We start from the raw sequence: 27,384 nt of genomic DNA, 5'->3' as shown, positions 1-27,384 counted from the left end.
TCTTTCACATAGATATCAAACATTCAAACCAACCAACGTACTTCTAGACAGTAACTATAACACCAAAGTTTCTGATTTTGCAACATCTAGATAATTCCATTAGATAAGACTCATTTAACCATATCCTTCTAAAATGCTAGATTGATATAGATTATTGATTTATAATGCTTTGTGCTTCTTTTTCAGTTTATGAATGAAAGTGTATCCCAAAGATGGCAAAACATAAATGACTCATTTTTTTTAACTCCTTAATCAGTATATAACAGATTAAAATAGACATCATATCATGCTACCAATGCAAAAAACTTTGTATCAAGACATCAAACAAACAAAAAAACAGTAAAATAATGGAAGGAAACAAATTGTTAATGTTGACACAGCTATAACATACTAAAATTCTGAAAATTTTTAAACATAATGATGATAGCAGTTTCACCGTTCGTGAATGCTAATCTTCTTAAACTTGACTGGTGTCAGGGAGTGAGAAAAGAGACTCTGTATACGCTACAAATTCGGATGATTCTGAGCAATTGTCATGACAGAAGGGACGCTCTAGAAACTCTCCTCTGTCGTTAAACTTCACCAATCTACCTTCACCATCTTTTCCAATGATATCACCAAAATTTGTTACGCATACTATAAATAAAGAATCGTTCAAAACAGGATCAACAGAAAATTCAATAATCTTGGTCCAAGATGATTGCACTGCATATTTTTGCATCACCCATATCTTCACTGTATCCACGTCTTTCATCCATGCACTAATTAGTCCTCCAACTACCAACAAATCAAATTCTATATCAGAATCATCGGGCCGAGCTATCTCAGATATCTTCATCTCCTTTAAACCAAGGGCAACTATAACATACTTTGAGATCTCAACATTATAAACCACCCAATGAATAGAATCATTCAAGAACAACCCGCCTCTAGCGCCATTTTCCCCTTTCACGGTAACCATATAAGGCAAATGAGAAGCAACCTCAATTGATTTCCACTTATTAGCTCTCAAAGAGAAAATCCAAAACTAAGTTGAACTACTTATCTGATAGCCTTCAAACGGATAGCCTTCAAATATCCACGACAGTATAAAATAATCATCAGTTGAGTTATCATATCCAAAACCTAACAGAATAGTATCTGCAAAATCAAATAGAAAATTAAGTGAAGCAGCCTCTCTAAGAGGATATTCAGGTATTTGTTTGACCAGACGGGTGGATGGATTCCATACTTAAAAGTATAAGCCACAGTGCAAAAGAAGAAACCCTCTACACGAGCCTTTAATTCGATATATGGGACGAACAAAATCAGGTCTTAACAAAGCATATGCAGAATCATCGTGAAGCGATGCATCAACATCTATGGATAGGAAATTAGGAGCATACCGGTTTATGAAGATAAGTCTACGGGTGGAGGCAAGTTCAAAATGTGAAGTAGCAAAACTGTTATTAGAGATTAGAGAAAGCCATGATTTGCAGACGCACCTGAAACGTAGTAGAGTCTTTACAAGTAGCTTCAACAGAATTTCTATTATCAATTCAAGAGGAAGAAACACGGTGGTCTCCGCCAGCTTGCCGAATAAATCAAAGAAATACTAAGTCGTTATATATCGTGCAGTGTTAGGGTTTAGTAGATAATAACTGTTTAATATAATAACACGTTATAACTATGGGAATATTTCTATTTTTGATTTTATTGAACTAGAAGAGTATGTAATTGGAACCTACTAATATATTTAAACTTAATTAAATACTAATCAATTGGAAATGTTAAAACAAAACTTAAAATGAACTAAAATAAAATATATATACAAAGTTCCGTCCCGACGCGTTCGCCCGGCGAGCCAATTTCTCCGCCAGCAAACGGTTTTATTATGGCCACACAGCCTGCGCCACGTCAACAAGTGGGTAAAAATATCTTCTTTCACCCGGCGAACAAATTGCTTCGCCCAGCGACTCCTTATTCTTCCGCTTGGCAAACAAGAGGTGGGTCAAGGCAGAAGCAAGACACTTATTTTCCACGCTCGCCAGGCGAGCCAATTGCTCCGCCGGGCGACTCACACCAGTCTGCAACTTTTTGTTTCTTCAATTGCTTCTTCTTTTATTGATCCAAAATTGCATCCTTGAAGCTTTATTACTCAATGCTCCATACATGCTCAAATACCTACAAAATGAATGAAAAACTATTAGTCGTTACATAAATGAGTCAAAAACTCCATTAAACACAAAATATGTATATTTATGTAATATTCACTAAAACGTGGGAAAAAGAGAAGATAAGTGCCACAAAACTATACAGAAAAATAACTACAACTTGGCACTTATCAAACTCTCCCCAACTTAAACTTATTTGTCCCTAAACAAGAATCAACTAACTCAAGGAAACAAAGGCGAAAATCCAAAAATCACGAATCAACAAGTTTTAAAAAACGAAATCAAATGTATACCTCAAATGCAAAATGGTACACACAAAGTAACATACTTACTACTAAACATGACACAAATGCTAAATACCAAGAATATGCCAACCATTCTAAAACAACACTAGTTCAAAAATGAATCACATCTAGCACACAATTATCGGTAGATGAAAAACACAAAAGTGGGGTAATTTTCACTCATCCAACAATCTTGCAAACAAAATACTAAATTATGTCGTCATCCAAAAATAGTATTAAAGATACAAACACACGAATCACAAGGGCTTTTTAAGGTTGTATCATTGTCGGGTCAACAAACAAGGGATAATTCCTAAAGCTAATCGAAACAAAAACTTGCCAAAACCTAAGGGAGTGATCAACTCACAAAAGCTCAAACAACGAAATTTCAATCAAACTTCTTCATAATCCCAAATTTCTAAAACCAATCACATACTTATTAACACAACATTATTTCATACTCTTTTTGTTTTTCTTTTTCAAAACTTTTCTCTTTTTTATTTCTTTTTCTTTTTACTTCTTTTTCACATTTTTTTCTTTTCTCTTTCAACCTCTTAGCCATCAACCACAAATGCACGATCATTCTCTCCCCAACTTGAATTCAACCGTCATCATAATATGAATACTCCCTACTTTCTAAGGCAAGGTAAAAACTCATACAACAACAATTAGTTGAGGGTTCAAGAAAACAAACAATTAACATCCATGCAAAAATTGAAAACTAAACACTCATAGACCAGCATTTAGCAAAAACAACATGGACATTGACCAAAAAGGCTCAAAAGGGATAACAAAAGATCACACACTCGCAAGGTGAATTGACTATTTGGCCAAGGTAGTTGTGCTCAAAATGGAACCAAAATTTCTTGATCACTTTCATGCATTTATACAATTAACACAAATAAAATATTAAGCATAATAAAATCCAGTTAGAACAAGAATTGTGGTCTCCAACATATGTGAACAATGGAAAGCTACCTCACAAAAAGGGGTAGGAACTAAAGTGATTCACAAACGAACAAGTATATGAAAGAATGAATGGCATAGAAATTGTAAAAATCCTAATTATAATAAATATGCTAAAGTCTAGAAACCGATAAACACATACTTTGGACATGTATAAAACTTTAACAAAATCATTACCATACACTTGCAAGTTGAAACGATCAAACTTGGAAAATCACCTCAAAATCCTCAAGCTACTTAAAACAAGCTCAAAGGCAAACACACAACTATTAATATACATAAACTAAAAGACCAAACGAAATTGTCTAAACAAATTAAAAAGTGAAGATTTGAAATTTAAGAACTGGTCCGATCTAAATTTGTTTAGACAATTGCATCACACTACCTAAACTAAATAAAAACTAAAAAAAATAAACATGCTTGTTTTACGTCGTAAGCTCGACGCCTGTTATTTAAGAACGTTTCTCCAAGTTACTTCCGCCCGGTTATTCCTAACCACACACAAGCAAACGTGAAAAGAAACAAACAATGATATAACAAATTTACAAGTATAAGAAACATGTGCAAGTATAGTAAACATACACAAGTATCAATATAAACAAGTGAGAATATACAATATGTGCGATATATACAAAACTTAAAACTAAGAGACTATTGCGACGCGAGTTCAATAAAACACCAATCTCCGACAACGACGCCATTTTGTTGAAGCGGTAAAGCGGCAAGCAACAAAAGTTTTGGAAGTATTACTCCGGGAAAAATTATCGTCTCCACAGGGATCAGTACATTAAACTGCCGTTCAATAGTTAAAACATAAAAGCAGAAAAGTAAATATGAACACAAAAAGAATTCATTTTTCAGAAAGAAGAGACTTATCAAGCTTTGTATATAATCTACTTCTTACAAAATTAAACTTATCGACCAATTATACTCAACCTACAATACTTGTCAATGTCATCCGGCATCGCTCACACCCTAAGTCATTTCTAACCAAAAGTAGAGAGAACTAATATATCATCTCGGCGACGATCTCTCAGCACACCTTAACAGCACAGCAGACATCCATATCAATCGTATCGACGATCTCTCAACCAACATGAAAGCATTAAGCTTCGACACCGATAAAGATTGCTAGCTCTAAATCTATCTCTAAAATCCAGAAACTAACAAATAATCATCCTAGATAAGGATTCAAGAAGTCTATCTCTAAAACAATCCAAATTCCTATTACAGAGCAAAAATCTAAGACAACAATCAACAAAGATTTGTAAAGCAAGCTTTATATAACTCAATGGGCGACAAATATACATGAGTTCAAAGCAAATACATTTACAAAACCCAACCTAGAGAAATACATAGACAGAAAGAGAGATAAAACCATAAATCTTCTAGTTTGTCAGCGCCGGTTGATGAGCGATCCACCTCCGAATCACCGAATGCAATACCCATTGTTGTTATCTAAGCTAATCCTAAAGAAAAATGGGTGGAATTGGCATGGGAGCACAAAAATCCCTAAAACCAACAACACAAAACCTAAAATGAACTAAAATGAAATTTGTACAAAGTTATGTCCTGACGCGTTCGCCCGGCGAGCCAATTGCTCCGTCGGCAAACGGTTTTATTATGGCCACATAGCCTGGGCCACGTCAACAAGTGGGCAAAAATATCTTCTTTCGCTCGGCGACTCCTTATTCTTCTGCCCAGCAAACAAGAGGCGGGTCAAGGCAGAAGCAAGACACTTATTTTCCACGCTCGCCCGACGAGCAATTGCTCCGCCGAACGACTCACACCAGTATGCAACTTTTTGTTTCTTCAATTGCTTCTTCTTTTACTGATCCAAAATTGGATCCTTGAAGCTTTATTACTCAATGCTCCATACATGCTCAAATACCTACAAAATGAATGAAAAACTATTAGTCGTTACATAAATGAATCAAAAACTCGATTAAACATAAAATTTGTATATTTATGTAATATACACTAAAACATGGGAAAAAGAGAAGATAAGTGCCACAAAACTATACACAAAAATAACTACAACTTGGCACTTATCAATTCGTAATCGACCCCCGCCATGTTTCATCGAGTTGATTAAGTTAAGCGCGCATACATGCTGTTGCTTATGAACCGTCCCCCAGTTCTTTGTTTTCGAGTCGCAAGTGGAAGGATCTTGCAATCAGATCTCCACTACTTCTCTAGCTCGCGTTGACCGACGCTGATGCTCTGCGTACGCACGCAAAGTTATCGAGTTCCCCTTTCTTCCCATAATTAGCTCGCATAGCCTTGGTTGTAAGACCTGTTGGCTAAGCTCCTTTTATTCCCTCGCTTGGATACCTCCGATGATCATTCCGGTTGGCTATAACACCCTAGTTCCCAGGTCACTACCTCGGTTTCCACACCGTGGTTAGTTGTTTGCTTAATGAACGGCGCTCGATTGTGTGATATTGCTTGCTTTTGCTTCTTCCCCAATAGGTTTCTATATTTGACATACTTAGTAGTTCTATCATAAAAATAAAAAATATTATAATTAGATAATTATCATAAAGGTAATATTAAATATTAATATTTAAGATAACACTTTTGTAAATTCCAATATCTAAAAATAACACAATATTAAACTAGATTGTCACATTAGTCTTAAAATTATCTATTTAAAAAAATATTAATTTAGTGACAAAATACATCTTACATTTTCTCAACTTCCTTCCTTAGAAGAAACGTCAACCGGTCCATCTTAAAGGAAAAATAATAAATAGAGCATTAAAAGTTCTTTATAAACTATACAATGTTATTTTCCAAACCAATGTATGTGATTTTCCTTCTCCCACACTTATAATTATTATAAGTGACACAAATAATTATTTTTCTATTTATAATCTTTATCCACTTATAAATGTTGAATTCTCTCCACATTTCAAACCTATCTGAGATCTCTCCACATTTCTCCCACTAATAATTCTTTTTCTACGGCAACAACATATTGGATTACAAAATTAGAAGCCAGCAACACATCAAAAATGTGTGTATATGATTTTTAGGATACTTTAGTTTGGAATTATGATTTGAGATGAACCTTAAAAATTTGAGAGTATTTGTAGCATGTTATGGAATAGTTATTAATTAATATCACATCCATTAATTTTGTTGTGTTTAATTTCATTTCAGTTTTGTCATTCAATGCTTCTAGTAGTGCTATAAGTCTGTAACTGAATTAAATTTTCAAAGCTTTAAAAATGTGGGAATAATGTTAATATAATAGCAATAGAGTAAGAAAGAAGAGAGATGGAAATATTTTTAACCGGGGAGATGAAAGTGTGTGCACACAAAAGCTAAACCAAGAAAAATTATTACATTGTTTCCTCTAAAAACAACATTACAGAACATGAAATAAATATAGAATATTCATCTCTCTTGATATTTCTCTTGTCATGAAATGTATCAATCACCATTGATGGAACAACAACAAGAAGAAACAAAGGAAGAAAGCATTTTTGTTTTGCTGTTGAGATGTGAAAGAAGACTTAAAGTCCCATATCAATTTGTTTATAAATGGCAGTGTTTAATTGCATCCTCAACTATGTTCAATGCCCCATTTTTGTAAGTTTTTGCTGGGCGGACATGTCCTATGTGCAAATCAATAAATTCAAAAGCGATAACAAAATGTCGTGGTAGCAAGATTTGGCTAGAATCAATTTTAGAAAACAAAGGTTTGTGCAAATTAATTTTAGCTTGTGATTTTCCGAGCTTAAAAATTCATTGTCAACTGATTTTCCAAGCTTTATAATAGACAGTCATATCATGCTAGTAATCCACTAAATTCTGCATCAAGATGTCAAGCAAAAAAGAAGTAAAATAATGGAAGGAAACAAATTGCTAATGTTGACACAACAATAACATACTAAAATTCTGTAAAATAATGGAAGGAAATCGCTTCTCATGTTTCATGATATACTTAGGAGTTCATAATACAAGATAAATATAAAGAAAAAAAATCATCTTCCTAAGCTTTACCGGTGTCGGGGAGTGTAAATAGAGACTCTGAATACACCACGAACTCTGATCTGGCGGATTTGTCTGAGAGGTAATTATGACAGAAGGGATGCTCTATCAGCTTTCCTTTATCGTTAAACTTCACCAATCTACTTTCACCATCTATTCCAATTATACCACCACAATTTGTAAAGCATAGTATAGATAAAGAACAGTGCAAAACAGGATCAACAGAAAATTCAATAATCTTAGTCCAAGACGAGTGCACTGCATATTTTTGCATCACCCATATTTTCACTGTATTCAGGTCTTTCATCCATGCACCGATCAGTTCTCCAACTACCAACATAGAAGAATCATCGGGCAAAGCTATCTCCGATATCGTCATATCCTTTATATCAATTCAAGAGGAAGAAACACGGTGGTCTCAGCCATCTTGCTGTCCAACAAATCAAAGGAATCTCAAGTCATTATATATACTGCATCGTTAGGTTTTAGTATCATCTCTTTATTTTTATTTTTTACCAAGTCATTATATATACCAAATAATTAACTAGAATTGAAAATAAAAAAATAGCTATTTTAGTAGCGCATCATGATTTAGAATTAGAAATAAATAATTTTTTTAGTAGAACATCATGATTTAATTTTTTCAAACAAATTAACTAGAGTTAAATAATGTCGTAATTAAAAAGATTTTAAAATTGAATAAAAAATAAATAATATTCTTTTCGGAACATGACAGGATTTAAATTAAATTTTTTATATTATGATAAGACAATAAAAATAATATGCGGAATTTAATTTTTATACACTTTTAAAATTTAATAATAAAATGACTTTTAGTTTTTGTTTTTATTTCAATTTTTAAATCGAATACAATCAGTTGAACTGTTTTTCACAACAACTAACCAATTTTATTATTGATTGTTAATATCTAATTTTTTTTGGAGTAACTTTGAAGCATCGTAAAATATAATTTTAGTATAAATATTTGTTGAAGAAAATGAATTGTTGGAGAGAAGTTAGAAAATAAATATTTGTTTCTAATGTCAAATGTAAATTTATATTGCTTTTAGTTTTCATTATTCTTATATTTTTATTGTTTGTTTTTATTTTCTTTTATTTTTTATTGTATCGTTGTTTGTTAATTTTTAGTTATATTTTTAAGTGTAGGTTTAGAAACATTATTATTTTGGGCCGGTCAAGGCTCAATACGACTAGGATTCAAGAGTTAAAGCCTAATGATGCAAATTGTCCATAATATTTAATCGGTGCACAAGAGATATAAGGTTTACTCCTTCATCTCAGATTCACATTTTACTTATTTTGTACTCTCAACTAACTTGAGCGTTTTTTTTTTCAATAAGCAATGATATTAATCAAGGGGAGTATAATAGATACTCCGCCCAAGGATACAAACGGAAAGCTCTCCCTACTCGAAACAAGCGAGAGGTAAGATATTCCAAGTATGGTAATTACAAAGTTCACCTAGCTTATAGAAAGCTAACAAGTAATTCCAGGAAAACATGATAATATTCGAATAACATTCGGTAAAACAAAAACTCTCCTTCTTAAAGATAATGTCGTTCCTCTTCTTCCATATGCACCAAATAGTAGTCAACCAAATCACTCCTACTATTGATCTCTTCGTCGGGCACTTCACGGAGTCGCAAAATAAAAAGAAAGAGACAAAACTATCAAAGGACATATCAAGGGAAGGACCTAGCCAACAAAACACCCTCCTCCAAATATTATGAACAACTTCACAATCATCAAATAAATGTTCCAAATTTTCCTCCTCTTTCAAACACAAAACACATAATAAATCTATGTTCTCCACCAAAATCCTTCTCTTGCACAATTGGTCTTTTGTTGCAATTCTATTATGCAAAAATTTCCAACCAAAAAAAAGAATTTTTGAGGGGATTCTAACCTTCCAAAGGAAATTCAAGGCCTTAACCAAAGGATCTTGCAAGGGAGGTCCCGATAGGCACGACTTGAAGCGCCCATAACAAGACTTTACGCTAAAAGAACCGGACGTATCCTCCACCCAAGAAAAGGAGTCACGAACATTCTTTTGCGGAGAGCATTGGTTCAACACCTCTTCTATTTCCTACATCAAAAAAGTGAAGCCATTGCTGGCCGGTTGCAGCAATCCAGCAGCAAAACTAGTGCTGGCCCCTGGCAGCAAGGCTGCTGCGGTATCTGGCAGCAAAGGCCGCAAATCCCACTGCCACCCTTCTTGTCCGAATTGCCCCAAATCAGCCACCGCTAAAAGATGATCCGATGTCACCTGAAATAAATCCGGAAAGACTTCCAATAAAGGTTGTTTGTCAATCCAACAAGCATACCAAAACGGAATATCTTCACCATTACCCACACAACATTTAATTGCTCGCGAAAAATGATTGACTAAAAGTCTCTCATAATTATCCGACACCATTACGTCTCTCCACCATATAGAATCCTTCTTGCCCACTACCGCCATGTCACCTACTAAAACCTTTCATTTCACCTTACACTATCTAGCTCTAATGATGCCACTCCAAACCGCTTCGTTCTCGTTTAAAATCCTTCACTTCCACTTGCTTATAAGAGCCGCATTCATAATTTCCACATTCTTTATTCCTAAGCCACCTTCCTCTTTTGATTTGCAAACCGTGTCCCAACACACCCAATGAATAGACTTTCTATCTTCACCACCACTCCAAAGAAATTTACTTTGGATAGTCCGAATCTCTTGAAGCACCTTCGTCGGAGCTTTATAGAAAGATAGAGAATAAATCGGAATCGCATTAAGCACCACATTGATCAAGACCACGCGCCCCGCTAAAGAGAGGTTCTTACCTCTCCAAACGGCTAGACATTTCTTGATGAACACTAAAAGATCTTTCCACATAGAAATGCTTCTAGGATTACCACCCACTTTAATTCCCAAATACTTGAACGGAAGACTACTCACCTTACACGAAAGAAAGCTAGATGCCGCTTCAAGAAACCAATCACCAACATTGATACCATAAATGTTACTTTTAGAGAAGTTAATACGCAAACCCGACATTAGTTCAAAACCTCTAAGAATTGCTTTCATACTCCACAAATTTGCCGTGTCTCCTTCCGATATAATAATTGTGTCATCCGCGAATTGAAGTAAATCCACCTCCTCATTAATACCCACTTTAAAACACCGAAAATCCCCCATATCTTTAGCCTTTCTCATAAGTGCCGTAAGGACCTCCATAACCAAAACAAAGAGGAAAGGAGACAACGGATCCCCTTGACGAAAACCCTTCTCAACCTTAAACTCTTTCGTCGTGCTACCATTGACAATGACGGACATAGTACTATTAAAGATACAACACTCCATCCATTTCATCCACCTAGCTCCAAACCCCATCCTAACTAAGACATATCTCACAAAATTCCAACTAACACGGTCATAAGCCTTTTCAAAATCAACCTTAAGAACCCACACAACTTCTTTTCTCCCTCTTAGCATAATCCATCACCTCATTCACAACAAGCACACCATCCAAGATACTTCTACCGGGAACAAATGCCGTTTGGTTACATGACATAAGTTTTCCAACTACACACTTTAATCTAGCCGCCAACAACTTTGAGATAATCTTGTATAAACAACCAACTAGACAAATAGGCCTAAACTCCGCTAAAGATTGAGGATTCTTCACCTTGGTAATAAGAGTAATAAAAGATGAAGTACATCCCTTCGTAAGCCTTGCTTTCTCATAAAAGTCCGAAACTAATCTACACACATCCCCTTTCAACACCTCCCAATTAGCTTTGAAGAACTCTAAAGAAAACCCATCCGGACCCGGACTCTTGTTCCCATCACAAGCCCACACGGCTTCCTTAATTTCTTCCTCCGTAAAAGGTCTCTCAATCCACACACCTTCTTCCATAGTCAAACAATTTAGATTTAAGCCCTCCGGTATTGGTCTCTTGAAATTCTCTTCTTTATAGAAATCTTTGAAGTAACCAAAAATCTCATTCTTAATATTCTCAACTCCCTCTACCGGCTCATTCTTCCCATCCAACATCGAAATCGAATTCCTTCTTTGTCTTGCCTTAATAGAATTATGAAAAAAACTAGAATTACTATCCCCTTCATGCATCCACAATTGTCTAGATTTCAATCTAAGCATACATTCTTTCACTTGTAAAAGATTCCAAAACTCCTTGTTCGCCTCTTTCCTCTTATCCACCACCTCTTTCACCATATCTCCATTAACCTCCAACAACCTATCATCCAACTCTTTGATGTTATCCACCTCCTCTTTGACTTTCAAATCAATCCAACCAAACACCTCCCTATTCCACTCTCGAAGGCGGCCTTTCAAACTTTTAAGTTTTTCGAACAAAACAAAATCCCCTCTTCCGTTAAAACTTAACTTCCCCCACTCCTCCTTAATAAAAGACTTGAAATCATTATGCTTGAACCATGCATTATTAAATTTAAAAGGCTTAGGCCCCCAATCCATCACCCCTATGTTCAAACGAATAGGCGCATGATCCGAAATATCTCTCTTTTCAATTCTTTGATCCACCACCCCCCATAAGTCAAGTAATATCCTTGAAACTAAGAATCTATCAAGTCTACTCATCGCCTTCCCGTTATCTTTGAACCATGTGTACTTCCCTCCAACACAAGGGATGTCCACCAAATCCATGTTTTCTATGAATTCGCGAAACTCCAACATACCTCTAGAAATAGAGAGAGACCCATCTCCAAACCTTTCTTCCCTTCCCACAATTTCATTAAAATCCCCCACCACACACCACTCTTCATTAACACTCTTACTTTTTCTCTCCAATAAAGACCTCCAAACTTGCCTTCTTTCCACCGAACTACACGGAGCATACACATTCACAATGTTATAACAATCACCTTTCCAAAAGAAATTGACTCCCACATACCCTTCTCCTCTAAAACTATAATTGAGAGATAAAAAATCTTTCCTCCAAAGAATCACCATACCTCCTGCCGCTCCTAAGGAATTTGAAGCAGTCCATTCCACACCACAACTTCCCCAAAAACTCTTAGCAAAGGACTCAGAAAAACTAGCAACTTTTGTTTCTTGAATGAGACATACATCAATATTAAAAGATTTAATCAGAAAACTCACTCTCTTTCTTTTCAAAAGAGAACCCCCACCACGGATATTATAGGAGAGAAAATTCATGGACACGAATCTAAAGCCTTCTTCCTTCCTACTGTGCACAACTTGTCTTTGTTTTCTAACATCTCTAACAGTTTGATACTCATACTATCATCAACAACTCCTGATACACCTAAATTAGATATTGAATTCCATAGCTTCTTCCCCACCTCAGAATGCGGATTATTAAGCAATCTATGATTACATTGCAGAATGTCCGAATCAGACAAAGTATTACAAGAAAAAGACTCACCGTTGGAAATAGAATCCTCCTCCTTCTTTGGATTGTCCGCCGCGCTAGAAGAAACCTTCGAAGACCCTCCATTCCTGGGCGCGATGCAAGCAAAAAATGAGGGCGCAACCTCCACTCTATTTCCCAGGTCCATCACCGTTTTCTTCTTCTTCTGTTTAACCAAAGCTTTTTGTTTTTTCCTACTAATGTTTCTACAGGCCAAATCAAATGAAATTGGGCCTTTTTTCTCCAAACTGTTCACCTCCGGCCCACATGGTTGATTTGGAGCTACTAAGTCCTCTTTCCCTGGCCCACACCTATTATTAAAAACCACAACAGAATTGACCAGCAACAGTCCACTACACCCATCAAAATTTTGACCGTCCACCTCATCTGCTGATTCTCTCACCTTGGTCCCACTTTCATCAAAACTGCTAGAAGCGACAGCTGTACCTAATCCCAAGGAAACCGGAGACCCTCTTTCATCAAACAATTCTTTATGAATGGGAGCATTTAATGTTTCTGAAAAAGGGTTCACCATTCCATGCAAGTCCTTATAGAGTAAGCTATCTCCTGCCACCTTTCCACCCCTAACCAACTTATCTCCCTCAAATCGTGAAAGGAAACAACAATCCGCCGAACTGTCAGACGGCGATATCTTATGGGCAATATTCTCAGCTTGCACCTTCTCCAACACCGGTTCAGAGCAAACCACGGCGGCAGCCTCCTCCATGCCGGTTCTAACTACCTCCCCATACATCTCATCTGCATCGGTTCCGTATGTAGAGACGGAGGCCTCCGATACAGCGTCGTCAAAGCTACTACACCCCACTGCAACTTTCTTCAAGGAGGGATCTTCTCTCAAACTGATTGAAAACGGTACTCCATCAATCACCGCTTTGATCTTGGCGTTAATAATGTCCATTCTCCCAAATTTTATAAGAATTCTCGCCTCATCCATACAAAGTCGAGCCTCCGTAATCTCATCACAGCTAATGTATTTACCACACGACTCCACCAATCTGTTGAAAAAATTCTCACTCCAAACGTGACATGGTAAACCGGAAATACGCAACCACATAAATCTCTCCGCATCCACATCCTTAGGGCTCCACGGTTTAATGGAGCTGAACAACGCTTCCCACCACTCTCTGCGCTCCTCTATGAACACCTCAACATCACCCATCACCAAGTCCTCCAATAAACACAAGTTAGGTCCTAACACAGTAACCCTGATATTGTACAAACCTTCTTCATGGAAAGTCTTCTTTAAATTCAACACACTCCCCGTCTTCTTAACAACACCTACATAAGCCTTATTATACCTCTCCATCTCCTCTTTTGAGCTAGAAAAGACAACAATATTGATCCCACTAACATATGATTTATTAAAGGGTAGGACAAATTTGGGGTATGACAATTTGGTAGTGACTTGTCTTTTAGATTGAAGGTGATCTCATTGTGAAATTTCACAGGAATGGGAAGTCAATTCCCACAAAGGATGTTATTGTCCCGTACTAGAACCAAAATTGTGACTGATTGGTGATGATGAACTCATGTTATGATGATGCTGACTTTCGATGCGGTAGCACGGAGGTGGACCTTGAGCGTTGGAGTGCTAATCTTGTAGGTCCACCTCCGTGCTACCGCATCGAAAGTCAGCATCATCATAACATGAGTTCATCATCACCAATCAGTCACAATTTTGGTTCTAGTACGGGACAATAACATCCTTTATGGGAATTGACTTCTCATTCCTGTGAAATTTCACAATGAGATCACCTTCAATCTAAAAGACAAGTCGCTACCAAATTGTCATACCCCAAATTTGTCCTACCCTTTAATAAATCATATGGCTTGTATATTTCAATATCTTCATATGCATATATCCTCCATTAGGTCATACAATATATCATGCATCTATTGGTCTTTACTTTGGCATTAGGATCAAGGACCAGAGCTATGTTTTCTTTTGGTTCAAGGCCATCAAGATAGTGTGTTCAAACATTCTCATTTCTCAATCGCACCATATCATCTTTAACAAAATTCTAACACTTCTTAAAGAAAAGGAAAGAATAACCATTCGGCCCCGGACTTCTCGATCCACCACAACTCCAAGTAGCTTCCTTGATTTCTTCTCTAAGAAAAGGCCTTTCAAGAAAATTCACATCCACTTCTCTAATTTTGTTGAAATTTATCCCATCCAATGATGGTCTAACCTCGTCCGTCTCCTCAAACTTACTTGAAAAGTGCCTAAACACCTCTTCTTTAACCTCCTCCACCCCATCAATCACACCCCTCGAAGATTGAAGTGGGCCTATGTGATTAATCCTCCTTCTACCTTTTATTACCTTGTGAAAAAAATCACTATTAGTGTCCTCCTCCTTTGGCCACCTTAATCTAGACTTTTGAAGAAGCATATTCTCTTTGATTCTTAAGTTCCTCCAAAATCTACTAGTCGCCTCCCTTCTCTTTTCAACCACACCCAAAAGTAAATTACCGTCTGCTTCTTCCACCCTATCATCTTCCATATTAATGTTCCTCACCCCCTCATCCACCTCCAAATCGTGCCTCCCGAAAACCTCCATATTCCACCACTTAAGTTTAAATTTAAGAAGTCTCAACTTCTCTTTCAACACATAATCTCCTCTCCCCTCCACCACAAAACTTTTCCACTCTTTTTCCACAAAAGGATAAAAAAAAGAATCAAAAGAAAACCATTCATTATTGAATTTGAACAGTTTCAGACCCCAATCTACCTCATCAACCACCAACCACACCAGACAATGATTTGAGATATCTCTTTCTCCAATGAATTGACCAACCACTCCCCACCTTGTCACCACCACATCCGCCAAAAGATATCGATACGACTCATCGACTTGCCATCCCCACTATACCAAATTTCCCTTACACAGAATATCTACCAAAGAACTTTTGTGTATGAACTCCGCAAAAAGCCTCATTTCCTTATTATTCACAACCTCTGATCTCCCCTTTCTTTCCCTACTATTGTTAACTGCATTAAAATCTCCACCTATAATCCACTCTCTGTCTTTAAATTTCTCCTTCAACTCCAATAAATCTTCCCATAACTTTTTTTTCCAACTCGCAAGAAGAATAAACATTGACAACATAATACCAACCTTCCTTCCATTTAACTTTAATCCCTAAATAATCATCCCCTTTAAAACTATACACCACATCCATATTATCCTCTCTCCACATAGTTACTAATCCTCCCGACAACTCGGAAGAATTAATAAAAAAAGACCCAACCTCTGTGTTGCCCTACACACTCTTAACATAAAACTCTTGGAAGTCTTTAACCTTAGTTTCTTGTATCATAAATATATATATCCTCCTTCCCCTTATTTACAATCGCATTAATTCTCCTCCTCTTTAAGGCATTACCACCCCCTATAATATTCAAAGTTTCAATAATCATTGTAAACAATTTGCAATCTCCTTCCTTCCATCCCTCCTATCAACATCGCCATTCTCCAACACCTCAATCCTTCGAACCAATTTGTTTTTCCCCTCCTCATCCATAACACCCAATGCAACAATAGCTGACCAAATTTTACCCCCAACATCATTGCTCACCATAGTCTTGCATTACTCCTCCAAATATCTGATTCCTCTTTTTGTTCCCCATACCAAACCACCGAATTTCCCATCGAAGACAATATAAAGCCCGCATGAGAAGCCAAAGATCCCCTATTATCCTCCTTAAAATAATTCCTCTGGCCTAAGAACAACCCCCTTTTTTTTTCTTTCCAACAACTACTTTCTTAAAGAAAACACCCAACTCCTCTCACTTCTCTCCCCCCCCCCCTGTCCTCGACCGAATCCGAAACAAAACTCTCCACCCTAGCAGCTCGCAAAAACTCAGAAGCCTTCTTTAACTCTGCTTTTTTAAAGTCCTGAACCCTTCCCACTGCTTCATCAAAGGGCCTTTTGCCTTTCTCCTCCTATCCGCCCCTTTTTCTCCTGCAAAATAGATACACGAACATCCTCCAATGTCGCCCCTAGCCCACTACCAGAACAAGCTCCAATGCTTTTATAAAAATTATATTTGATTAAATATATTTGTCCTGTATATGATTTTTATATACTTAGTGTACATGTTTTAATTAAAAAAAATTATATCTTAAAAATAAAAATAAGACTAATTATATTTATTATTAAAAATGATTTACGGGCAAAATATTTGTGAATAAAGAGTTAGCTTAAATTAGTGTATTCATTAATTAATTAATAAATTGTTAAAAGACACAATTATACTCAACTATTTTATCCAAATCATATGGCAGACCTATCGTATTTTAGCCTCCCTTCTTATTTCAACTCAATTTTTTAATCCAAAATCACTCCTCTATATTCTATTTGTTAATAATACAAAAAAGAGAGAAATATTTACAATAATTAATCCTAATAATTTGATACATGTTTCCAAAACAATACCACAATCACCATAATATCATAATTATTTTATTTAATTATGTTAAAAATATATAGTGATTTAATAAAAATATACGATCATTTAATAGAAATCATATATTTTATTTTTTTTATGTTATTTCACTTCATCCCTATCAAATAAAATTTGCTCCAATTCATATTTCAAGATAATAGTTAGTGGAAGTCTTGATGTTTATAAGCCTCTTATTTATACTAGTGGTATGCCCGAGCAAGGCACGGGACAAAATTTCTGAAATTAAAAAAATGTTTTATAACAACTTACAGTTACAAATGAAGTTATAGTAACATTATAATGTATCTTTATTATTGTACACAGAAAAATATTATTATAAACAATACATTTTTTTCGTTTATAAAAATATCTTTATAGTTGAAAATTAAATTTCTTTAATTTATTATAAATAATTTTTTAATTTCTAAATGATAATGTTAATTAAGAAAAAATTATTTGTTTCAATAATTTTTAACTTACCAAAAAAATATTGGATCTTTAAATATATAATATTAATTAAGAATCAAAATTTTTAATCAAAATTTTCAAATAGAATTCCATTACATAAAATTCATTAAGTGCAAACTAATTTATAGTCAAATTCAAATATTTAAAACGTGGAGAATATTTAAAATGTGAAAAATATTTGTATCAGCAGAATCATATTAGAGAATCAAAAAGTTATCTAAAGAATTGATGTATCAATAGAATGTCCAATTCCAAAGTAGTTCAAAAGGGCATAAAGTTATTTATCATTCCAACATTTACTTTGAAGCCGTGGCCATAATCGAGCTTGCAAATAGTTTTTCAAAACGAAATCAACATAAGTAAAACAGCTTTGGTGAGCAATTACTTATTGCATTGATTACATTCATTGAAAGTCGGCTAGCTACTCACCTCCTTTATCTTCACATAAAAGTTGAATACACATGATAGACTCACCTCCTTCCTTTCATTTAGACATTTATTCAAACAAATAAACAACTTAAATTTGACAGCGATTTATGATGGATAAAAAGTGACAGCAGCGGATTCCACAACAACATCAACAATGATTGTATAGATAAAGAGAGTTATGTTCGTTTCTAGGGGTGAACAACGGACCAGGTAGGACGCATTCAACGTAAAAAGTACCACACAACTCAATTTGCAGATGGAACATCAAGGCCCAATTTAGCCCAAAATAAAATTTGGTTTAGACAAGTTGGGTCTTAGCGGGTTACAGGTTAATTCGAACAGTTTGTTCGGGTTATTGGGCCGATAAAATTTAAGACCCAATATAATTAGAAAACTTCAATTTTTCCAAAATATAATTCATTTTATTGTCTATTTAACCTAAATATAAAACAATTAATATTTAAATTGATCTATTACCTTCTAAAAAAAATAAATCCCCAGAATTTTGAACTATACCAAATATTCAAACATATTAATGGCCAATAAATATTAATGGCGAACTAAAACGAAAACAATAATGTCAAATTTAATCACTAATGAATTATACAAATTGAAAACGAAATCATTAATTCCAAATTTAAACACATTAATGGCCAAAAAATAAGTTTTAATAAGTTTTGGATTTATAGCTCCTCTTTGTCCATTTCGGTTCTTCAACCTGAAAAATATTATAAATAACAAAAAATTAAATATATTGAATTTAGATAACAAATTGCATTTTAAATTAATAGTGAGATTAATAATATTTAAAATCCAATTATTAAAACTTAACAACATACTTATTAAATAAAACAAAACAATATAATAAATTTACTGCTTGAAAAGTGAAAAAAAATCTAATAACAAAATACTTTCAGAGACCTTTTCCAATAGCAACAAAATATTATCAGAGTTGCAGCTGAAAATAACAATTGAAAATAACAATTGAGATCAAATTTAAACCATATTCTACAAAATAAAAAGATTTTAATACCAACAAAATACAACCAGAGATCAGATAAAAAAACATCAACCAGTATAAAAAATAAACCTTTTTAAAAACAACCAACCAACCTGCATATTTGTCTCACTGTTGCAATGTAAAAAAAACACCAAGATCATTTGACAACATAGACCCTTAATTTAACAGATTGGGATCAACAAAAAATTAAATAATATAAACCCATAATTTATAAAAAAAAAAAAATCTAAACAACAAAAACTCGAAATACTGTAAATCCTTACCTTTGCTAAACAGGAAAAAGGAAGAGAAAAAAAATTTAAAATAGTGAAGTTTAGAGTTGGGTAACCTGAAACAAAAGGCAAAGAATAAAAATAAGAAAAACACAAATTCAATTCCAAATATAAATTCAAAAATAAAAAAGGAGAATTGACCTTAGATCTTGAAATGGAAGATTAGAGAAAATGAAATAAAGTGTAAAAAAGTGTTAGAACTATAAACCCAAAATCAAAATTCTAAAAATAAAATTAAAACTTTAACCTTGCATAGAAGAAGGAAGACAAAGATATAGCTTCAATAAGATGAAGAATAGCTTAGGCTGAAGGAGGTGAGGAGAGAAAGTGAAAGAGGAGGGTCGCGACGGCTTTGAGCTAGGGTTAGTAGAGAAAAGAAACAATTATAAATGAGATTATGTGGTTGGGCTGAGTCACGGTTTTGTGTCAAGTCCTATTTATTTCCTCTCATTGTGATATTAATAACTCAGTGTGTCACTCAACCTCCAAGGTGTTTTTTCAGTTTTCTATGCATGGAGTGCAGTGAACATTGAAAAAGATATGGAAAATTGGAAAATGTTTTTTTAGATTTTACATAGAAACGTGAAACAATAAATATGGACAGTGTTAAGAAAAATGGTAAAGAGTGAGTAAAATATAAAAAATAAAGACAGATTGGTTTTGAGTATGAAGAGGAAAGTATGGTTCTTTCAAATTTCCAAAACTGAATAATCATACTAATAAATATAAATAAAAATTTAAAAAAAACAAAATTTTAAAATATAAAAAAATAATTAGAAGTTTTTTTTTTTTGACATGGAGAAATAATTAGAAGTTACTATAAATAGAGTGAAAAAAAATTGATAGAATGCATAAGGGAGTGACACTTGTCAAACTTGCTAAAGTACTCACAGGGGTGGCCCTGAGCACGGGCTCGTGGGGCGGGAGCCCAGGGCCCCATAATTTTAGGGGCACCAAAAAAATAATTTTTAACATCTATATATATTAAAAGTGAATCTGGATTTGTAAATTTTAAGGCTAGTGCTGAAAAGATTGAGAATGAAATGGAGATTGAATGTGTATTTATTCAAAAACATCAAATTGTTGAAAACAACACTGATGAAAATCCATCTAAACCCACACAACCGAATCTTGATAGAAAACAACACTGATGAAATCATTATTTCTTATATGTTGTAGATCAAACAATTGACTCACTTGATAGGAGATTTTAGCAGTATAGCACATATGAAAATATTTTTGGATTCTTGTTTAATATTGAAAGACTTAGATCATTATCTGATAGGGATTTGAAAGCATGTTATAAACATCTTGAAACTTGTTTAAAACATGACGATTCTCTTGATCCTGATGGTGATTTTTTTTTAAAGAATTGAAAGTTATTATATATGTTTTAACAACGGAATCAAAATCAAACTATATGATACTGAGTTCTTTAAAGACTTTTAATTGTTTTTCTATTCCATGCATAGCTTATAGAATAATATTGACTATTTCTATCAGTGTTACATCTGCTGAAAGAAGTTTTTCTAAATTAAAATTATTAAAATCTTATTTGAGATATACTATGCCACAAGATAGATTTAATAGTCTTGCATTGATTTCAATTAAAAATAATTTTTAAAGAACCTTGATTATGAATAAATTATTACTGATTTTGCAAAAAAATATGCTAGAGGATGATATTTAAAGAATTTTAAAAGTTTGGTCAATTTTTTTATAAGAAAAAAGATCGGATCAAGAAGAAGAAAAAGAAGAATAAGTCTCTTTATAGTGGTTTATGTTTTGATGTAGTATAAACATTGATTCAAAGATCCATACTTGTATTCTTTTTGCATAATGTCAAATAAAAATGTGTTTTTATCCAATTATTTCTTTTATACTCATGTATTTATTGTTAAAAAAAATTATAGGGCACCACTGTTTTGATTCGCCCAAGGCACCCAAATTCAAAGGACCGGCCCTGAGTACTCATTTTGCTTTATTATATTAAATGATTCTTTCTGCGTATACCAATTGTTTAAGTTTCTTTATCTTAATAACGTGTTCATCATCTTCATGTTATGTTGCTTTGTATCATGAAGTTTGAATTGAAAAAAAAATTAGTAAAAATAATAATGTAAGATTTGATTTTTTTTTTTAATAATGTAAGATATGATTTTATTGCACTGAAAAAAAAATTTGACAAATTTATTTGCAAAGCAATATTAAATAATTATGAATTAAAAGAAAAAAATAATATGATACAATATAAAAATAGTAAGGTTAATTTTGGAATTTTATGTTGATTAGGGTACCGAAGAGTTTTCTTGAAGAAAAAAGAAACCGACGAGTCAATATCAATATTCCTCTGTCGTTTGTTTTTCATTGCTAAGTCACAAAGTTTTATGTTTTTGTGAACCAAGGTCATGGCATTGTGTAGTGATTTTCCCCCGATTCATTTTTTCAAGATAATAGTTTCTGAAAGTCTTGAACAAGGAAAGCTTGTAAGTCTCTTATTTATATTCTTTCTTCATTCTATTCGTTTATGTTTCTTTATCTTAATTCGTGATCCCAAACAAAAATCATCATGTTATGTTGCTTTGTATTTTGCTTGAAGAAAACCTCAGGGCATAATAAAAGGACATACCTAGCATAGGGTTTCTATAGTTTCATGTATTGTATCTTTATTTTCTCCATGGTATTCATCAGGGTTTTAAATTGCGGTTGTGAGTGTTGCGATTGCGGCCTTTGCGTCATGTCATAGTTTTTCATTACATCCAAAGTAAATTGAAAAACTTCCTACTCAAATTTTTCTTATGGTTTTAAAATTAGATGAGAATACTTGAAAAAACATAGATAAAATAGTCTGATGTGCTTTCTAATGTAGTCGGGCGTTTGATTTTAAATCATACTGTTATTGCGGCCCAATACAGTTGTGGAGGCTGTCGTATCCGCAATATAGAGTGCAATTTAAAACCATGATATTTATAGTTGCGAAGAAATATAGTAATCTTATTAAAATTACTCTTTTTGATAGATGATACCGATAACGTTTGTCAAGAAATATGGAGATAGTTTACCAACATCTATATTGATAAAGACTCCGAATGGTGCAGATTGGAAAATAAATTTGGTGAAAAATGATGGCAAGATATGGTTTGAAAAGGGTTGGAAAGAATTTGCAGACTATCACTCTCTATCTCATGGTCATCTTGTTGTTTTCAAATATGAAAAAGCTTCCTACTTTGAGGTAATAATCTTTGATAAGAGTGGTTTAGAGATAAAGTATCCTTTAAAAAGAGTTGAAGTCAACAAGGAAGAAAATTGTAGAGCAAGTCAAAAGAGAAAAGCTTACTCCTCCTTTGAAATTGGAAGCACTAGTTGTGTTGAAGTTGTGAAATCACAAAAGGTAGCAGCTGTATCTCATACTCACAAAAAGCACAAAGGTATAAGTAATATCTTATGGAACAAGAATAATCATCATAAACTATGTGCCTTATGCTATGAAGCTCAGACACGCCAATATGAAGGCGTGTCTCCGTACTGGACACATATCAGACACAGACACACGTACGACACGTATCAGACACATTTCTGAAATGTCCAACAGAAAATAAAAATAAAAATGCAACGGACACGGATACGACAAACTATTTCAAATAACGGACACAACAACATCTCAAATTCTTAGAATTTAAAAAAATAAAAACGTTTTTTACCTTTCATATTACATTCCCCCTATAAAAACAACTTGTATTCCTTGTATTTTCATCTTTTTTATTTGTTTTCATCTTCTTTATTTGTTTTCATCTTTGTTGCAGGCCGCTTGACCGCACGCCGGTATTCCATTCTTTCTCTTCTTCTTCTTCTGATACTCGTTCTTTTTCTTTCTTAATTGAAAGTACTCAATTTAAGTCTTTTTTGGTTGATTGAGAATACTAAGTTTAAATACACATAAATTTTGGTTCTTATTTTAGACTATTTATAAATTGTGCTCATAAATTGTATTATGTTATTAATATTTAAAATATATATACTCTGTGCGTGTCCTATATTTTTTACATTAGCGGTATACTCGTGTCTGTGTCGTGTCCAGTGTTCATGTCCGAGTTCGGGCTTCATAGCTTATGATCTTTTATTTTTGCAGGAAAACAAGAGAATACAACACTTGAAAGAGCAAAAGAGCTCAAAACATGTAATCCATATTTTGTTCTTCTCATGGGTGCATCATACGTTGAAACCCGTTATATGTTGGTAAGTAAAGTAGCTAAGAAACATTTGCAAATAATTTTAAGACTCAAGGCGGGCCCAATCAACGTAGAGGCCCCGTTCTAATTTTGAAAATGGTCCCAAATTTAAAATATAAATACAATTATAATAATTAAAAAAGATACATAAAAATTATATTTATGTATTAAATAATAATATATTTAATTAAAATTATTTTGAATTTTGATCTATCTCAATTTTTGTATGTATTGAATTTTTATTATAGAATTTTTTTTATTTATTGAATTTTTATCATAACATTTTATTTATTTCAATTAATATTTATGGAAAAAAAATTGGACCTTCTAAAATTTTGTGGCCCTTAAAATTTGGGGTCCTATGCTGTAGCACTTCTTGCACATGCACAGGGCCGGCCCTGTAATAAGACTATAAACCTGTTTTCAACTAAATCATTTCTTCCTTCGCAGACCCTACCTTCTATGTTTGGCAAAACACACTTTGATATCAAAAAGAAAAAAGGAAATATTTATTTTCAGGTACCAAATAATGAAAAAGTATGGCCTGCAAGGTATGGAATTAGGACGTCCTCCACAGGACTAAGATTTGAACTCTTTTGTGGATGGAAGAAATTCTCAACGGACAATGATTTGAAAGTCGGTGATGTTTGCAACTTTGAGCTCGTTCTTAAAACTAATATGACTTTTCTAGTTCACATATTTAGAAAGACGAATCAAGTCAGCACAGATAGTTTGCAAGTAAGACTAATTGATGTTTAAATTTAGTTTCAAATTATTTATTTTTGTCATATGATAAATAAATTTCTTCTTTCATCTTATGTAGATTCTTTCCAAATCAAAAGAGAAGCTGCTAAAGGATAGATAGAGAAAAGGAATGAAAATCATCACAACCAGAAGAGTGTTTTAGAAATTCTGTCAACAAATGAAAACTTACTAATCTACTACTTATTATAACCAAGAAGCAGTTTAGCTTTTAAAACAAGTATTTTGCATTTTTAGTCATTAGTTGATGATATATTATGCTTCTTCTATTGTTAACTCTTGAGTAATTTTTGTAGTATGCAATAGAAGGTTAGACCTTGTACCCATGTTGTTTGTTATCTTTATTGTGACTTAAGCTATAACTAAAATTTCATGCAAATCTTCATTGAATTTAGTTTTGTATGACTTATGGATGTTTTTTTTTTAAATAACCATGTTTTACAACAAAAACATTCAAATAACTAATTTTTTTCAATTTTTCTTAAATACCCATATTTCAAATTAAGAGATGGATCAACAAATCAACAAATCAACTATGTGGATAAGAGATGGATCAACAAATCAACTATTGAAACATTCAATGTGTTCTTTTTATGAATGGTGCAAATGTCCATTAGATTTTCTCTCTAAGACTTGTCAGGAGATATTGTTCTGTGGGATTGTTGTATATGGGCTGAATACCCCTTACGCTCATGATACATATATTTGCTTATAAAAAAAACAAATCAACTATTGAGACTCTGATTGATGCTTTTTTGAGTTTACTTAACTTTCCTTAGCAATTGAGTCACTTGGTCATTACTTTTTGAATTTTCTTATAGTAATAGTCACTTGGTCATTACAATAGTTTTTGAGTTTTCTTATAGTAATAGTCACTGTGGTCATTACAATAGTTTGAGTTTTCTTATAGTAATAGTCACTTGGTCATTACAATAGTATCATGCTGTTTCTCAAATGACATGTATGTTTTTTGTATGAAACATATAACATATTTCAATTTTTTTTTTGTGTATAATAAGTTTGATATTATGACCAATTTATTGATCATAATTATTAATAGAACGAAAATAATTATGTTTCTTGTTAATGTAGGAGTAGGGATGTCAGTGGCGGAGCCAGAAATTTTATGCAGCCTGGGCAAAAAATTTACATTATTGATTATTCATCTGTTTTAATTTACACACCTTATTTTTACTAATTTTGCTCCTGATTTTGTCTAAAATTCGTCTATTAAATTAGGGGAGTACAAAGAAAATAGGGGTTGAGCCCGGGCAGCGCCCGGGCTAGCTGGGCCTTGGCTCCGCCCCTGAGGGATGTCAACAAGGCGCAGAGAATGTTTGGAGGATGCTTTCTTGCTCCTCACCCCGCCCCCAAGTTTATTCCCTCTCCCAGTCCCCAATCCCCGTTACAGGGGGAATATTTTCCCCCATCTCCATCCCCACATATCCCCCACGGAGATCGAATCTTAAGAAAGCTCTATATCTTAGAGCGATTTTTGCATTTGCAAAAAGGTGTGGGTTGGTAAGGCGGGAGTTATTTGGTTGGCAATTTGTTAGAATTTGTGGATATTGAGGAATGGCATTATATTTAGAAACAATGAATGGAATATTCTTGACGTGGTGTGGAACATAAAGGCTTTGGTTTGGAGATGGTCTTTCATCGAAAAAATTACTCATCCAAATTGTAGCTTCTATAAATTTAGCAAAAACCCTTTGTTTTATTTATCTTGAATTTCAATTAGATAATAATCTTTCTTTATGTCGAGCCTTGTCTCGTTCTTTCTTGTAATCAGGTTTGAGAACTCTTAGTTCTCTTTATAATTTGGCTTAAAAAAAACTACTATAGTTAATTAACCATTTAATTACCTTAATTAATTACAAATATGCAATTTGTTTGGCTAAAGTTTTTCATGCTTATTGTTATGGTATCAATTTTCGGTTGTGGTCTTATAAGATGTTTTGTAATTGTGTTGAATCCCATAAATTTTAAATATTGATGTGTACTTGTGTTAGGTTCTGTTTGGTAACACCAGAAAAGAGCTTTTAATTTTTAGTTTTTAGCTTTTCAGTTCATATTAACAAAAAAAACTATGTTTGGTAACTGTCATTTAACTTTTAGCTTGTAGCTTTTTTACTAGTTTTTAGTTTTTTTTTCTCAAAAGCTATTTAAAGTAGCTTTTGAGCTTTTAGCTTTTAGCTTGTGACTTTTGATTTCATTTATACCCTTATTATTTTAACAAAAATATAATTTTACCCTTATATATATATATATATATATATATATATATATATATATATATATATATATATATATATATATATATATATATATATATATATATATATATATATATATATATATATATAATAATAATAATAATAATAATCTTTTCATTGTATAATTATATTCGTGTCGATTAATAAAAAAAATGCAATATTTAATATTTTTTAACGACATTAAAATTACATGCCTTATAATAAATTTAGAGATAGTGTTGCTAATTTTTAAATTTGTGAAACATTAAGAGATTATTACGACAACGAAGATTCGTAATAATATTGGAGTTTTACCGTAAAATAGACAATAAAATTATTTTTTATTATTATTTTAGATTAATATAATTGAATTCAAAATCTTAATGATGTTAATTTATATATCTCATAAAATTTATATATAGATTTTATTATAAAAGTTAATTTAAAAATTTATATATAATTGTTCGATATATTTTGATGTTATTTTTAATTTTAATATATATTAATTTTTTTTACATGTGTTTGCTAATATATGTATTTTTATTTTATAAAAATTAATTTAATAATATAATATAATAATATAATGAGACTATCAATTTCTTATTTAAGAATGTCCTTTTACGTCATTTTGTATTTATCAGCTAGTATAACAGCTAATTTATC

At 33.1% G+C, this 27,384-nt stretch overlaps 4 protein-coding genes and 1 long non-coding RNA gene across 5 annotated transcripts; 1 reads left to right on the top strand and 4 right to left on the bottom strand.

The window, feature by feature from the left end:
• Positions 1–457: 457 nt before the first annotated feature.
• Positions 458–961, bottom strand: LOC131621998 (uncharacterized). Its single transcript, XM_058893055.1, has one exon. The coding sequence runs from the start codon at positions 959–961 to the stop codon at positions 458–460; it is 504 nt and encodes a 167-aa protein (XP_058749038.1).
• A 6,442-nt stretch (positions 962–7,403) lies between these two features.
• Positions 7,404–7,781, bottom strand: LOC131621997 (uncharacterized). The gene has a single exon (XM_058893054.1). It carries the CDS (start codon positions 7,779–7,781, stop codon positions 7,404–7,406), a length of 378 nt encoding a protein of 125 aa, XP_058749037.1.
• Positions 7,782–14,856: 7,075 nt separating this feature from the next.
• Positions 14,857–16,417, bottom strand: LOC131621996 (uncharacterized). The gene is made up of 3 exons (XM_058893053.1): positions 16,271–16,417; positions 15,793–15,978; positions 14,857–15,702 (listed from the first exon to the last, which is right to left on the bottom strand). Exons 1-3 carry the CDS (start codon positions 16,415–16,417, stop codon positions 14,857–14,859), a joined length of 1,179 nt encoding a protein of 392 aa, XP_058749036.1.
• A 2,239-nt stretch (positions 16,418–18,656) lies between these two features.
• LOC131622007 (uncharacterized) lies at positions 18,657–19,819 on the bottom strand. The gene is made up of 3 exons (XR_009289731.1): positions 19,723–19,819; positions 19,467–19,531; positions 18,657–18,900 (listed from the first exon to the last, which is right to left on the bottom strand). It is a non-coding gene; the product is annotated as an uncharacterized LOC131622007 (long non-coding RNA).
• A 2,064-nt stretch (positions 19,820–21,883) lies between these two features.
• Positions 21,884–24,663, top strand: LOC131621995 (B3 domain-containing protein At3g18960-like). The gene is made up of 5 exons (XM_058893052.1): positions 21,884–21,961; positions 22,495–22,903; positions 23,605–23,711; positions 24,155–24,442; positions 24,528–24,663. The coding sequence occupies exons 1-5, from the start codon at positions 21,884–21,886 to the stop codon at positions 24,567–24,569; spliced, it is 924 nt and encodes a 307-aa protein (XP_058749035.1). The 3' UTR covers positions 24,570–24,663.
• Positions 24,664–27,384: the final 2,721 nt, after the last annotated feature.

This window comes from Vicia villosa, unplaced genomic scaffold (genome assembly GCF_029867415.1).
Source record: "Vicia villosa cultivar HV-30 ecotype Madison, WI unplaced genomic scaffold, Vvil1.0 ctg.000022F_1_1_1, whole genome shotgun sequence".
Taxonomy (NCBI): domain Eukaryota; kingdom Viridiplantae; phylum Streptophyta; class Magnoliopsida; order Fabales; family Fabaceae; genus Vicia; species Vicia villosa.
Note: the sequence above shows the minus strand (reverse complement) of the source record. Positions and strands in the feature narration are given on the sequence as shown.

Coding starts and splice junctions, on each gene's coding strand:
- LOC131621995 (XM_058893052.1), top strand. CDS start 21,884: ATGGCATTGTGTAGTGATTTTCCCCCGATTCATTTTTTCAAGATAATA. Junction 21,962..22,494: donor GTCTTGAACAAGGAAAGCTT/GTAAGTCTCTTA, acceptor TCTTTTTGATAG/ATGATACCGATAACGTTTGT. Junction 24,443..24,527: donor TCAGCACAGATAGTTTGCAA/GTAAGACTAATT, acceptor CATCTTATGTAG/ATTCTTTCCAAATCAAAAGA.
- LOC131621996 (XM_058893053.1), bottom strand. CDS start 16,417: ATGGTGAGCAATGATGTTGGGGGTAAAATTTGGTCAGCTATTGTTGCA. Junction 15,979..16,270: donor GGGATGGAAGGAAGGAGATT/GCAAATTGTTTA, acceptor ATGATTATTTAG/GGATTAAAGTTAAATGGAAG. Junction 15,703..15,792: donor AAAGAAAGGGGAGATCAGAG/GTTGTGAATAAT, acceptor AATTTGGTATAG/TGGGGATGGCAAGTCGATGA.
- LOC131621997 (XM_058893054.1), bottom strand. CDS start 7,781: ATGACGATATCGGAGATAGCTTTGCCCGATGATTCTTCTATGTTGGTA.
- LOC131621998 (XM_058893055.1), bottom strand. CDS start 961: ATGGTTACCGTGAAAGGGGAAAATGGCGCTAGAGGCGGGTTGTTCTTG.